Source organism: Polyodon spathula, chromosome 15, assembly GCF_017654505.1.
Source record: "Polyodon spathula isolate WHYD16114869_AA chromosome 15, ASM1765450v1, whole genome shotgun sequence".
In the NCBI taxonomy this organism is placed as follows: domain Eukaryota; kingdom Metazoa; phylum Chordata; class Actinopteri; order Acipenseriformes; family Polyodontidae; genus Polyodon; species Polyodon spathula.
Window position 1 is genome coordinate 11,657,951 of NC_054548.1, and position 16,230 is coordinate 11,674,180.

General features: G+C 37.4%; 1 protein-coding gene across 1 annotated transcript in view; it reads left to right on the forward strand.

The window, feature by feature from the left end:
• Positions 1–16,230, forward strand: part of LOC121328090 (collagen alpha-1(IV) chain-like) — a 79,834-nt gene that overhangs the window by 23,909 nt on the left and 39,695 nt on the right. The window contains exons 2-7 of the mRNA XM_041272574.1: positions 8,283–8,333; positions 14,675–14,764; positions 15,453–15,497; positions 15,779–15,823; positions 15,929–15,991; positions 16,136–16,189. Of these exons, the coding sequence (XP_041128508.1) occupies positions 8,283–8,333; positions 14,675–14,764; positions 15,453–15,497; positions 15,779–15,823; positions 15,929–15,991; positions 16,136–16,189 (348 nt within the window). The remainder of the gene's footprint in view (positions 1–8,282; positions 8,334–14,674; positions 14,765–15,452; positions 15,498–15,778; positions 15,824–15,928; positions 15,992–16,135; positions 16,190–16,230) is intronic.

A 16,230-nucleotide genomic window follows, 5' to 3' on the forward strand; every position in this document is an offset into this window, starting at 1 on the left:
AGCTCCGGATAGGTGAGTTAACTGTCTGGTGGTGCAAAACGCAGACAATTACAAAACAACACAACAATACACAACACGTAATTCTCTGCAACAACGAGAGCTCCTCTCTCGCTCCTTCTCTCTCCGCACATTTACCCAAAACGAAGGAGAAGACCAGCGTTACCCTGGCCCCTATATGTAATCCCGCATGATATCGAGATAAACGGTTGCAGCTGCCTTATTACTTGCAGCTGCCTCTCGTTTATCTCTCAAATCAATACGGTCTTACAACAGAGTCGCGCTTCCATCCAGGCTGACCCACTTCCCTGACCCGGAAACGAACTGTCAGGCCAGCCCTTCCAGATGCTTCTCCTCCCGTTCTTTAGCGCCCTCACAGGTTGGGAGGAAGATTTATCACCAGAACTCATCTTTCCGTCACACTTACCCAAAAAGACTTGCGGCTGTAACTTCTGCCAAAGGTGCTTCCACCAAATATTGAGTTGATGGGTCTGAATACTTATGCAATGAACATATTTCAGTTTTTTCTCTTTAGTTTTTGCTGACATTTACTGTAACTTATCTTACCCTTAGAAGTCTTCAGTTTGAACATTTTTTAAATAAAATATTAAGTTTAAAAAAATGTGTATGCATCATTTTGTAATTTCACAATATAGGACACCATAGGAAGGGTCTCAATACTTTTGCAAGGCACGGTATATATGCATGTTGTTTACCAACTTATTAACTGTTAAAAAGTTTTATTCTGTACAGACTGCTTGTTTCATCTACACTGAAAATAATGTCTTTGTTAAACATGGGTTGATGCCTGGCCCATAAGAGAATGCTACTTTTTCAGAGCTGCACAGCATGCTCTTTCTTGTTTGCATTTATTTTTCATGACATTGTGTGTTTGTCTGTTAGATTTAACTGGACAGCCTTAAAGTAGATCTGTTTATTGCAATCTGTCTGCCATGTGATGAGCTTAAGATCTGGAGACTTTCAGCAAACTGTCAGCTGGTGGTTAATTCAACATTGCCAAGGCAGGAACACAGGACACACTGTTCTCTTTCTTTATTAACCCTCAAAACTTTAATACTGCAGAACTCACTGAACCAGCATTCATTTTACCTCTTCTTATTAGCCTTATTACACAAGGTTCATGCTTTCCAGCAGCTGTGGTGGTTCTGTGCCAGAATGAGTAAAATCAGGAATATTTAACACAGTAAGCATTAACAATGTCTTCGATGCAGTGTCCAGACTGTTATCCTAATACATTAGCTTGGAATTACAGGGGTCAAATTGTAATGAGCCATTTTGTCAGTAGCAGTTTTTAATCAACCAGATTCCCTATCTAATTTTGACACTATTTTGGTGTTTATTTTTATCTTACTCTCGCATTTCCCCATGAGCTGGTTCTGCTGTAAACCGACTGATCGATCTATTAGTAATTGACCTGACCAATTACTCAGTCATTTAAAATGGCGATCAGAACACCTTGAATTAAAATGTGATTCCTGTGAATTTGGAAGGTTGTTTTTGCTAGATGTACAGCATACTGTTACAATAATGTGATGGATTCTCAGAATTCTTCTAATTGGAGCCCTTGGTTTTACAACTTTGGTTCATGACATCGCCCAAAACCCACTGCTAACAGTTGTGTGAAATTGGACAAGAAGTATTGCTCCCATCCATTTCTTAGGCTTTATTATTATTCGCAGTGGGAATGTTTGTACAATTGTGCTAAGGAATGCATAGTTGATGACCTAATTGGACAGTAATGCAGATTCATTAAGCTGTGTTTTTGTACACATGTTATTATTTTATGAATTCTAGGTGCTCTATTCCTAAAGTAATATGATAATAATAACTTTATATAGTGCCTTTTATAGTGGACCACCATCACAAATGGAGGCTGTGAACTTTACATTATATGCAGAGTCACTTACAATAGGATATTGATTTAACATCTCATCTGCAGGATGGAGCACAAGTGACTTGTTCAGGGTCACACAGAGAGTTAGAGGTGGGATTTGAAGTGGTGACCTTGTGGTTACAAGCCCGGGACTTTAGCCACTGGACCACACTGCCTGCTATATGTTCCAAATAAATGTTTTGTGAAAATTTCCTTGAAGCCCTTGGAGGGTATCAACCTGTAACAATTGCAAAACTGTAGTATCATATGCCAAATATAAAATAAAGTAAAACACCCCTGAGTTGAAGAGTTAGTATAGAATAAATGATCTAATAATAAAAGAAAAGTTAAGCATAAAAACAGATGCAATATTAGAATCTTTATACTTTTTTTTTTTTTTTTTTTTTTTTTTTTACAGTTTACTCTTGGTTAGATGGCCAGGAGTCATCCATCTTAAGTTCTTTTTTTCAGTCAAACTGCTTAAAAGTTAAAGAACACCAGTATTGTTTATCTGCTGTCATTATCTGTAAACACATCTTAATTTTGAAACTATAACTGTGAAATAATTTCTAATAATGACTACATGCTTCAGATGCACTAGTGTTAGACAGCAGAGAAAAATGGCTTAATGCACATAACTGATGGCACCATTGCCCTGACCCTTCTGTCACACATCTAATACACCATTAGCACCTCATAGCCACGTTAAGATTCCTTTCAACATTGACGGGTTCTAGACAGATAGCAAACATCTGGGCTGGGATCATAAAGACATTAAGAGAGACATTGCTCCCTCTTAGCTTGGGAGAATCTTCAAAGTGCAGCAGTTCCAGACAAACCCAACAACTAGAGTGAATGAGAATGAATGTATTCAATTGATTATATGAATCTATTGCTTAAAACCTGCTTGCTAGAGGCAGAGCAACTATTGTCTGGTCACTGGAAAAACAACAGAGGCCCACCATTTTTGTTTTAGAAAATGAATCCATGTACTAGCTGCAAGGATGGGGATCTATTGAGGAGATGGGAAGTTGCAAATGTATCTTGCCCTATACAGGAAGTAACAATCTGTAGGAAGTTATCCTTCAGTAGATCTGCTCAGGTCTATGCCTCATAGCTGAAGGGTAGGGTAGGTTGGGTACTTTGGTTTAGGCCTCACCAGTCTGTGGATGTTATGGACTCTCAGCACTCAAAAGAAAGAGAATGGAACTGATGTGTGAGGCCTTCATTCCCCCAGTCCTACTTGGAGAGAAATCTTAAGGTGTGAAATGGCTGAAAACACGTCAGATATAGAACAGTGTGTTGCCTGGCCAGGGCTTCCTGGTAATTCACAAGAAAGAGAAAAGGGAAATGCTTTTGAATGATCAGCTGCACTGCAATTTGAGTCAATGGCTGGTAATGCATAAGAAGCATGTCACCATGCTATAAATTTAATTATTATTGCCATCAGTAAGTTTATCACCATGCCGTACATCAGCTTTATGCACACGTACAATGCAAGTTTGACATACAGCCCTGTTTGACATACAGCCCTATGGACCGCAAATAGATTCCCAGATTATGGGGATAGCTTGTGATAAAGTCCTAGTTGAATAAATACAGTACTTCTATAGTTTTACGTAAAACATTATTGTGACATACGTACAGCGAGATAGACAGACAGATTCTGATACTCTTAATAACTTGTCCTAAAAATATCCTCTGGTTTCATTATAACTGGATGATATAAGCGTTTCTTTAGATTTATGTAAAAATTATGAGATGGTGACGGACAGACAGACAGACAGACAGAGACTCCATTTACCCCTACACTCTAACACTCATTAGACAAGATGTTCTTTAGATATATTAAGACAATGAAGTGACATGCAAACAGGCAGTTGGACAGGGAGACAACCGCCATAGACCACCAGATTATCATACACTTAATAACACTTAAAAGAATGTTCATAGTTATTTCTGTCACAATGGGACAAGCGATACTTAAAATATAAGTATGATTTACAAATAGATTATCAGTGGACAGACTCGATGTACCCCAACATTATGGCGCACTCAATTGTGTGATAAAGAAGGTTCTTAGCATGTTTTGTGGCAATTGGACAAGTGATTCTCTTATATGTTGGAACCAGTAGCCTAATCTGTCAATTGATAAGAACGCATCACTTATTTTACCATAAAAGACTATAAATGAACAATATTAGATAGATAAGTGACTGTAAGTGACAGTTACAGTAAGTTACTCTTAAAGCAGTGGTTTATGGAGACACCTTGGTTTCTGCTCACTGTTTTGTCTGTCTCTATCACTGTTTGTTAATTTTGCCCTGTGGACAATTTAGCTGTCAGACTATATGTCATTCTACACTTGAGGTGTCAAGTTTAAATTTGTACACACTTCAGACGCTTATACTGAATCCTTTCGTTATGTTCAATATCTTTTCTTCACAGTTTAACTGTTTATTTTATTACAACCTGGGTTGCTTTCTTACTGGGAATCAGTGCTTTTTTTTTTTTTTTTTTTTTTTAGCAATTTAGAGTTTAATGCCACAATTTATATAAATGTATAGAAAACTATATGCTTTTGATTGCTCTTCCATTTGAACTAATTGGGTCTAATAACTGCTGCCCTTCAACTCTTCGTACTGTAAATGTGTTTCCCACAGTGGTGAATTATTGTTGTTTCAGTATATAGGGTAGCAGAAACCAACACTGTGAGAATATTCTTTTCAAAATGACATACCGTTTCAATTAGAGCAACATGGTAAGAATACAGAGGGTTCCAAAAGATTTTGTAGCGTGTTGTGTTTCAATTGATGTGCCAAAATCCTTCACTGACTTGGTTCCCAACGTAAGGAAACAGCTGTTTGCCTCGACTGGAGCACGTTTCCCAGACTGTGAACGACTTTAACAGTCATCCAAAGCACAATGCACTGTTAAACGTGTTAAACACCATACATGAGAAAGGAAATGATTATAAGAAATGATTATAATAGATGGATCTAATTTTATAGGTCAAAATCTAGTGGGTTTTTAAATGCTCCCAATGTTTTAGATCCTACTACTGTCACCTGGTAGGCTGTTCCATGCATTTATAACTCTGTGTAAAACCCTTCCATTACTTTTACTCAGCTTCCATTAAAGCCCTCTTGTTCTACTCTCTGTGCTATATGTGAAGTAGTGTCTTGGGTAATTTTATCTAGACCACTAAGGATTTTATAGACTTCAATCAAGTCCCTTCTTTTTTCCAGGTTGAAGAGATTTCATTATTTTATCCTTTCCTCATAGCTCATAGCTCATTTTATGCCTGATGCACCTGAAAAGATTTTTTTTCTAAAGCACTCAAACTAACTAGCAAGAGAATGGCAATGTGCAAGGGTATTCCCACTGAGTTATCTCCTAGGTTTCACTTGCATCACATTCGCTAATGATGATGGGGAGGGGGGAGGGGGGGCTACATTCCTATCCTGTAGATTGTGAGACCTTGTTTTCTTTTAGTTTTAAACATAGTTTGAAAATCTGAATCCTGTAGGCTGAAGTTAATTTCTGCCACCTAGTGGCATATAGGACTCACTTATTTTGCTTCATTGGTACAATGGTGTTTTACTTGATTGGTCAGCTTTGAAAATAAATAAATATAAAATGGGAATTTTATACGAAAACACGGTGGGTAGCACGACGGATGAAATTGAAATGGTGGAAATGACAAATGACTGCTTCCTAACACAATTTGTCAAGGCACCGACTAGAGGGGAGGCATGCCTTGATTTAGTCTTTTCAAACAATGAAGAGAGAATAACTAAAACAGAGGTCAGAGAACCACTAGCAAACTCAGACCACAACATGGTCTCATTTGAAGTGTTTTTTAAAACCCCAGAAGTAATGACTAAAGCTAAGGTTTACAATTATAGAAAAGCAAACTATGAAGGTATGAAACAGAGACTAACAGAAGTAGATTGGAGTAAAATAGAGAAAACATCCACAGAAAAAGGATGGTTGTTCTTCAGAAATGTAGTACTAGAGGCGCAAAACAATTACATCCCTAAAGTAGACAAATCTAAACATAAAACTAAATTGCCAAAATGGTTTAATAGATCAATTAAAAAAAATATTCGGCGAAAAAAGGCACTTTACAGAGCATTAAAAAGGGACCAAAAAGAAAGTACACAGAAAGAGTACATGGAACTGCAAACGCAAGTCAAAAAGGAAGTTAGAAAGGCCAAGAGAGAAATAGAAATGAACATTGCTAAGGGGGCTAAAACCAATTCCAAAATGTTTTTCCAATATTACAACAGCAAGAGAACGTTCAAAGAGGAGGTTAAATGTCTAAAAGATAAAAATGGCAAAATTGTAGATGAAGAAAAAAAATAGCAAATATATTAAATGATTGCTTTTCACAAGTTTTTACAAAGGAAGATACGGACAACATGCCCCACGTGTCATCCAGTTCCTATCCAGTTTTAAATAACTTTAGCATAACCGAGGCAGAAGTGTTAAAGGGACTAGGAGCTCTTAAAATAAACAAATCCCCTGGGCCGGATGAGATCCTCCCAATAGTACTCAAAGAAATGAAAGAAGTTATTTACAAACCGCTAACCAAGATCATGCAGCAGTCTCTTGACACAGGGGTGGTACCGACAGACTGGAAAATTGCAAACGTAATACCGATCCACAAAAAGGGAAACAAAACTGAACCAGGTAACTACAGACCAGTAAGCCTGACTTCTATTATATGCAAACTTATGGAAACTATAATAAGATCCAAAATGGAAAATTACCTATATGGTAACAGGGTCCTGGGAGACAGTCAACATGGTTTTAGGAAAGGGAGATCGTGTGTAACTAACTTGCTTGATTTTTTTGAGGATGCAACATCGATAATGGATAATTGCAAAGCATATGACATGGTTTATTTAGATTTCCAGAAAGCTTTTGACAAAGTCCCACACAAAAGATTAATTCTCAAACTGAATGCAGTAGGGATTCAAGGAAACACATGTACATGGATTAGGGAGTGGTTAACATGTAGAAAACAGAAAGTACTGATTAGAGGAAAAACCTCAGAATGGAGTGTGGTAACCAGTGGTGTACCACAGGGATCAGTATTAGGTCCTCTGCTATTCCTAATCTACATTAATGATTTAGATTCTGGTATAGTAAGCAAACTTGTTAAATTTGCAGACGACACAAAAGTAGGAGGAGTGGCAAACACTGTTGCAGCAGCAAAGGTCATTCAAAATGATCTAGACAAGATTCAGAACTGGGCAGACACATGGCAAATGACATTTAATAGAGAAAAGTGTAAGGTACTGTACGCAGGAAATATAAATGTACATTATAAATATCATATGGGAGATACTGAAATTGGAGAAGGAATCTATGAAAAAGACCTAGGAGTTTTTGTTGACTCAGAAATGTCTTCATCTAGACAATGTGGGGAAGCTATAAAAAAGGCCAACAAGATGCTCGGATACATTGTGAAAAGTGTTGAATTTAAATCAAGGGAAGTAATGTTAAAACTGTACAATGCACTAGTAAGACCTCATCTTGAATATTGTTTTCAGTTCTGGTCACCTCGCTATAAAAAATATATTGCTGCTCTAGAAAGAGTGCAAAGAAGAGCGACCAGAATTATTCCGGGCTTAAAAGGCATGTCATATGCAGACAGGCTAAAAGAATTGAATCTGTTCAGTCTTGAACAAAGAAGACTACGTGGCAACCTAATTCAAGCATTCAAAATTCTAAAAGGTATTGACAGTGTCGACCCAAGGGACTTTTTCAGCCTGAAAAAAGAAACAAGGACCAGGGGTCACAAATGAAGATTAGACAAAGGGGCATTCAGAACAGAAAATAGGAGGCACTTTTTTACACAGAGAATCGTGAGGGTCTGGAATCAACTCCCCAGTAATGTTATTGAAGCTGACACTCTGGGATCCTTCAAGAAGCTGCTTGATGAGATTCTGGGATCAATAAGCTACTGACAACCAAACGAGCAAGATGGGCCAAATGGCCTCCTCTCGTTTGTAAACTTTCTTATGTTCTTATGTTCTTAAAAGAAACACATGCTTTATTGTTTGCTCCTGTTAGGAACTTGCTTGTATTTAAGAGACACTAGACGAAAGCCCTTAGTTCTCACATTTGACATTGGACACATGGGTATTGTGAAGCTCTCTGTAGCCTTTTGAGTGGAATTCTGTTGTCTTCAGAGGTTGTTCAGCACTGCTAATATAAATGGTGTTGCACCCCTCACAAACCTTTTTATTTATCCTACATATTGAAAGAGACACTCACCACCTGGATTTGGGAATTGTGCTCTTATTCTTAGTAGATCACACCCATTCTCTAAGGGGAATGTGAACTATTTCAGTGATATTTTGTTTATTGTTTTTTTCAGGGGTGCAGTGACTGTGGAAAATGTGACTGCAGTGGAGTGAAAGGACAAAAGGTAAGCATACCATGTATTATAATAAATTATTGTAGAAGTCATTCTGTCACCTATACATTATAACCTAATGTGGCTTATAATTATGGCGTCAGATTTTTGGGTATTACCCGATTTGACCCTATTCATCAACCCTATTCATTTGACCCTATTCATGTATTGTATTTACAAACAGCAGTTTTCAAGTCTTTCCACAGATTTTCAATAGGATTCAAGTCAGAACTTTGACTGGGCCACTCAAGGGCATTCACTTTCTTATTCTTAAGCCACTCCAGTGTAGCTTTGGAGCATTGTCCTGCTGAAAAGTGAATTTTCGTCCCAGTTTTAAGTCTTTAGCAGACTGAAACAAGTTTTCCTCTAGTATTTGCCTGTACTTTGCTCCTTCCATTTTTCCATCAATCCTAACAAGCTTTCCAGTACCTGCTGAGCAGAAGCATCCCCACAGCATGATGCTGCCACCACCATGCTTGACTTTAGGGTTGGTGTTGACTGGGAGATGTACTGTGTTGGGTCTGCGCCAAACGTAACGCTTGGCATTTAGCCCAAAAAGTTCCAATTTGTTCTCGTCTGACCACAACACCTTTTTGCCACATTTTTGCAGGATCACTCAGGTGCTTTGTTGCAAACTCTATGGGGACTTTGAGATGGCTTATTTTTAGTAATGGCTTCCTTCTTGCCACTCTGCCATACAGGCTACTTTTGTTAATTTTTCTGGTGAGGGATGCCTCACAGTGGCATCCCTAACCAGTTTTCTCTTTGCCCGGCTGTACAGTTTGGAGGGAAGGCCTGATCTAGACAGTGTCTGCTGTCAACTTTGTCATCAACACTTTGTGCTAAACCATTTGTTTATTTCACCCATTTTTTTCATTAAATAATTCTACCTGATTTTTAAAAAAATCATGCACCTGAATTTTGAAACAAAAAAAATTACCTGAAAATCAGACGCCCTAATTATAATGCATAGCCATTTATAAATACCAAATGTGATATAAAGTAAACCAAACTTTTGTTTATGCCGTTGACATAAAAATTACAAACAGCGAGGCATACTAATACACATAAATGTATAGGTTACAGAATAGTTTCTACAATGCCGTTGATACCTCAGGGTATGAGTCACAAGGTAATGATAGAATTCATTCTACAATGCTATTAATACCTCAGGGTAATGACTACATGGTAGTGACAGAATTCTAATAAAACCTTCAGTTTTCTGTTGGGGCCTGAACATTCTATAAAATAATCTGCTGCATCACAGTGCATTAAATGTATTCAAAAGTCAGTATGAACTTTGCATCATTGCATTTCTCTTTTTAGTAATTTGAGCTAATGGCAGACAAACACGTTTAGTCCAATCAGAAATATATTACAATATATGACTTAGCTAAAACATACATCCAATGTAATTCATTGTTCTATTTCAAGTGAGATAAAACTAGCAAATTATATGTAACAGTATTACATAATGTGGAAAAATAATATATAAATGACAAGCATTTTTACCTTCTAGATACTTGTGTTGTTAACAACTAGAAGCATACATACATACACATGGAAACACCTGCCATATATAACTGGGTGTATAAATTGATTGCCCCTCACATTTAGTGACATGACACCTTGGAATAATACAGGGTGTACCTACTTGCCAGTTACAATGGAATGCGGTTTGGTCAGATTTTCCATGAAATGGCAGTTTCAAAGACTGGCAGCAGAGCAAGGAAAGGTTTTGGGTCCAACTGTTACATCATTCCTCTGAAGGGCAGAGACAGCTGTGAACAGCAAAACACGACTTGCACATGATCCTGACCGGGGGCGATCCACCTGGACACTTCCAGGATGGCAGCACTGTTTTTAATGCAGCAAGTTTTTGCGGACTAGTTTAATAAAAAAATTACAGAAACAAAGCATGTGGCAGACTCCCCTCTCCTGCCAAATCATACTTACGTCAGTATTTAGAAACACTTAAAGTGTAGTTCCCACTAAAGTGTTCCACAATAGTCGGCACTGGTATTTAGAAAGCTTTCTTTGAAGTAGTATAGATGCTTACTTAAGAACTAGTCATCTTAATCCTACTGACACTCAAAGGTGCAGTATGTGTTTATTGATACATTAACTTACCTACTTATTTAATAGGTATTAACTATACATGAACAAAAATAAAATGTACAAAATATACATTTACACGTTTACTGGTACTGTAATTTAGGAACTGCTTTTAAACTACACTAGAAATATAAACGTATTTGAAACCATGTATTGTTTGGAGAGGTACTGCGACCTGTGATGTTCATCCATAATGTCAAAAAATCATGACTAACATAAATAGTGATTTTACAGGGGGACAAAATTCTAAGAAGGTGAACGTGATAGACAAGAATTATCCTCATGAGTTCTTTTTTAGGTATTCCTCTGCATTGTTGAGTCTCTTGATTCAGCATGGCAGTGGAAGGCAGCTGGCACAAAGAACACCCAGCATCTGGTTCTTGAACAGAGAAGCTTGCAGAATGACTAATGGGATGCGTGCCATTGGCTCTGATTAACACACCATGTATGGTCAGAGAAGTAAACATTCCGAGTAAGTGTCAGGGTTTAATATGAACCTCTACAATGAAACACTGTCTCCATGCTTTCTGAAACATCAAAGTGTTTCAGTTAAGTGAAACTTCACTGATAAAACTTGAACATGACAGAGGAAATTCAAAGACGGAAGAGATCAGAAGCTCTTACAGTACTTTGTATTGAATTGTATTCAATTTTCCGAAGCAATTACTGTATAATTGAAGATTTAAAAAAGGAATTGTCGCTCTGGGTAGGGGATTCAGTGAGAATGAGCCTCCTGTATTACCATAGAGGGCAGAATCCACTCTGCTTACATTTCTCGCAGTCAGAGAACTAGAATCACATTAGAATCCCGTTTCAACATGCCTTTTTTAGGCATTTCTGTTCTGCTCTGCAGTTTAAAAATCCATCAAACCGTGAAGCTTCTAAAAGTCATCTAAAACTCTGTAATCTTAGCCTCAGATTCTCCTCCACGTGTTATTCCTGGGTATTCCCTCCCTCTGGAATGAAAAAGTCTGACATATTACTGAGATCCAGTTTACATTCTCAGCAGACAGCCTCAGTAGCACTGGTATGTACAGTACGGAATTGAATGAAAATAATTCTGGAGAAATTGAATTCTTCCAAAATATGTATAATAGGGATGAAAAGAAGACTGCGATCTTGTGGCAGGCTGAACCATTCCACAATTGACTAGGCTCTTAATTACACATACTGTAAGGTTATGGATCCTGCAGTTTTTCCAATGTGTTACTAATCCTATAGTAAAGCATGGGCTGACTCAAACTGCTATGCAATATCATTTACATTCCTTAAAATAGCTTAAAAACACAGCACGAGATTACAACATTTTGAAGTTGAGGGCGCCCTTTTCAAATGTATTGGAATGTATTTAATATATCAGAAGACCCACATGCACTGCTGCTTATTTCTGGATTTCATGGGTTTGACATTTTAGACCTCTATTAAAAAACGTTGCTTAGAAAATAAATGTTGGACCTGGTATTGAAATAATAAATAATCTGATAGTCATAACGAGGCAGTCGGACACAAAACAAATGCATCCAGTGAAACAGTAAAGGATATTGATCATGTAGCCAGGCCTAGTTCCCAGGTAGAATTACAGCAGATCCCCACTGCTACTGTAATGTGACTTTGTTTTAGCTTCTGGAAGTGTTTTCTTGAGTTTTGTATTGGTGGGAACAGAATTCCACAACAACTTGACACTTTATCCTGCATCCTTACCAAGTAAAACCATTTAAAAAATGCAGAAACTGAAAAGAGTCCTGTGTGACTTTCACTCAAATCTGGATCAAATCTGGGTATTTAACCCAACCCCTGTATTTAAAAAAGGGTTACGATTGCTAGACAGATTGTGAATGAAACTTGAACCCACAATATTGAAAAAAAAGGTTATTTTCCTTAAAGATATGCTTCTTAAATGTTTTTTAATCTTTCAGTATGACGTTTTCTTTTAGTTTTTACGTTATTCTTTATTGGATGCATTTGAAGATTGAAGTTGAAAATGTAAGGGTGGTTTGAAGGATATCTGTGTGCCTGAGCAGCTGAACCCAGCAGTTAAGAACAGTATTTCCAACTGCAACTCTTTCAAAAAAGCACTAGATTATACAACGCTAATGAACCCAAATAAACTACAGAAATCACTTCCCTGAATTTGAGTTGTCTGAATTATTATGTAGATTAAAAAAAAAAATGCTTAGCTAAAATTCCAGTTGAGAAAATATGAAATAAAAGCCCCCACTATTTTGCCTTAACTTTTCGATGTCAAATGTGTTGTTAAAGAGAAAGACTCAGGTGATCAGTAGAAATGAATCAGTACCTGCTGTGTCTCCCGTGGTGGAGCCAGACAGAGTCTTGCTATGATGGGAGGAGGCATTTCTCAAGCAGGACAATTCTGTTTCAGAGGAGCAGCACTATTATGTATTAACCATGTGAGTCGGAGATCAGAATGCTGTGTGGTTGTATTTAAAGTAGCTAGTTTGTCTCATTTAACTCTTCCAGAATCTCCCTAAATTGCTAAATTGGCCGGTCGTTCACAGCTGTCATGTATAGTCTTGTGTATAAACTACTTTTCCCCAATGTTTTTCATTCCAGTTGATCTTTGAATAATGTAATATCCTAAATCTCCAATAACCTGGCCCTTTTCAAAAGCAGCTTTGTGTTTCAGGTTTTGCAGTGCTATTAAACGTACTTCTTTAATCAAGCACTAGCTTTGTGATTTTCATTGTGGTTACATTGAGAAACCAGCAGTCAATTATAATGACAGTAAAAACCCAAAACCTGTTTTTAATCCAATTGTCAAATAGATTGTGAATTACACTTTAACCCAAAATAGTGAAAAGTGTAATTTTCCTTAACAATATGCTTTGTAATTGTTTTAATAAATACAGATTTTACTTCTCCATTAATCTTTATTGGATTCATTTTTTTATTTATTTTTTTTTTGCATTTTGGAATGTTGCAAATCTCTCAAAAAGCACCAGATGGCGCCAAAAAAAAAAAAAAAACATAATTTACACTGAACAGTTCAACAGTTCAGCTCCTGACAGTTTTGTTAACATAGATGCTGTAGAAACTAAGAAAGATACTGTATAGTAGACACCTGTTCCAGATAGTAGACACCTGTTTACTTTTAGCCAGGGGTGTTGTTCAGGACATTAATTGTTTTACTGCTATGTAGTTTTAACCACTGCCTTTATCAATCGTACAGATTTTTCCACATCTGTTTCACTTGATGCTGCGACCCATTCCCCCCCCCCCCGACATGATTTACCTCAAAAATGTTTTCTATGTTGCCAGTTATTGGAAGGCAAGATGTACTCTGTGCCACGAGGGCAAGTTAATATTGCAGTAATCAGTCAGATTGAAATATGCTTTTATCTCCACCTGCTGGTTAAAGACTATATAAGTTTAAGTGCAGCACATTTGCAACACACTGATTTGTCTAGACCAAAATTCTCTTATCCTGAAATCCCAGCTTTGCTCCAAACTTTTCACTTGATCCTAAGCTTAAAATCAGAGAGAAACGGTTGCTATGCCTACCTGACAGTGTACCGTTTTTTCAGTCTAAATGCCACAAGGGGGAGCTAAAACGTTCTCATAGAAGTAGAGCATAAAGCCCAGTGAAACTCATGAAAGAAAATCTTTAAATATGTAGTAACCTGGAAGTCCTGACTCCAACCAAGTTGGAACAATCTGCAATGATACATTTATATGCAAAGGCCTTTAACTTGGTCTTGTAGGTACAGTATCATATCTGTTTAGCAGCCTTTAGGATAATTCATTAAAACAACTCTATTTCTCTTTGTTTTATGTTACATGGCTACTCCTTGTATTCCTAATAGTGTTTCTACATGTTTTTTTTGTTCTAATCTCCGTCAATGCAAGCCTTTTTGGATCACTTGCCAGACAACAAAAAGGCCACTCAACCAAAGCAATCCAAAATGGTGCCTGAGAACCAAATTACTTTTTAAAAGTTCTGCTTTACATGTATTAATAAAACAACAATAACCTAACCATAACCAGAAAACAGTCTCCTGCGTTTGATTGTGGTTAAATAAGGGAATAAACAATGAGCAGGTAATGTTTCTGGCCAATGTCTTCATCACGCTTATGTCACAGTTTGTGAGTGCTGTTGAAGTTATGGCTGGATAAGTACAATACATAGCTCTCCTTGGGGCCATCATGCAAGTGAACACTCTCTATGGTTATTGACTGCTCTGTGTTTTAAAATGTTGCTGTGATGCATTTATCTCTTCCAGGGTGAGACTGGCTTTCCAGGGTTACAAGGTCCAATGGGATTCCCTGGAATGCAAGGCCCTGAGGGGCCACATGGACCAATGGGCCCCAGCGTAAGAGACGCGTTTTTATTTTGACACCCATTCAGAGAACTTCTACTTGATAAAGTAGTGGAGCACTGCTAGCCTTATAGAAACTGCTTATAGAACTATGATGGTAACTAACATAGTTACTAACCATGGTATGATACAACTACCTGGTATGATACAAATATGACCCAGTGGTGCTGATATAATAGCACATTGGTACCTGCATATAATACCATTGGACTGCAATGGATTACTAGTGTGTGTATTGGTTTCTACAATTGGGCAATAAAAATATAAAAGTGTTACAGATTTGGTGCCACTTGCTACCTATTGCTCAGACTATTTGATAAATAGTCAACCAAAGTGCCTGGTCTCAATGACCAAACAGTCATTCTTGATTAAACTGAAAGTGAAACTTGAGAAAAAGGTTGGTGTAAAAAATAATAAGAATTGTAACCCACTTGGCTAGACCCTGAGTTATATTGTAAAACCCCCACCATAATATGTTCCTATTGGAAGCAGATCTCTCTCTCTCATAGATTTACTTCAGGTACTTCAATAGATTAAGGCTTGTGCAGGCATTCCACTGTTAGTTCAACGGAGCTCTGTAGAAACACCTTCTTTAGGAATTAAACCTAATTTCTATCTAAAACTGAATGGCGTATTTTTCCTGAATAGAATGCATGGAATTCAAATCCTTTTGTACCAACAGGGTGATGTTGGAGTCCCGGGACTCTCTGGGCTGAAAGGAATCAGAGTAAGTGAGCATGTCACGGCTGTCGGGATTTTATCAAAAATAGATTGTTGTGATTAATTGATTCAATAATTGGTTGATTTATAGTGGTGATTTGAAAGACCGGACAGATGCCTACCTTCACTTGTTTAATATTGTCTATGTGTTATTATTGTACAGTACCATGTTTATTTCTTATCTGTGCTATACTTTGTAATGCAAATCTGATATATCAGCACCTTAGCAGAGTAACTTATTTTACCCCACTGAGTTCACATACATTTTTTTTTATTTCTTTATTACAGGGCCCTGCAGGAATACCTGGATTTCCTGGAACCCCAGGCCTACCAGTAAATCAGAATATACATCATTGTTAAAAGCATACAGTATTTGTAAGGGAAATACATATATATTATATTATGATATTCTATCATTTGTTTTCTTTTGCCTGACAGGGTATCCCTGGTCAAGATGGTCCTCCGGGTTCACCGGGAATCCCAGGATGCAACGGTACAAAGGTAACTTCTCCCGTTGTGCTATCCCAGACCTGGTTTTAGTTTGAGTTGAAAATATGCCTCAGTAAAATGTTTTTCCACTCTTTGTTCCTTTTTTATTGTGCTGCTCAGAATATCTTATTCATTGGAATTGTTTTCATTTTGAAGGGTGACAGGGGCTTCGATGGCAAACCTGGAATGCCAGGATTCTCAGGCAGTCCAGTATGTAGTCCTTTCAGTTTCATTTATTAAATACCGCAAGT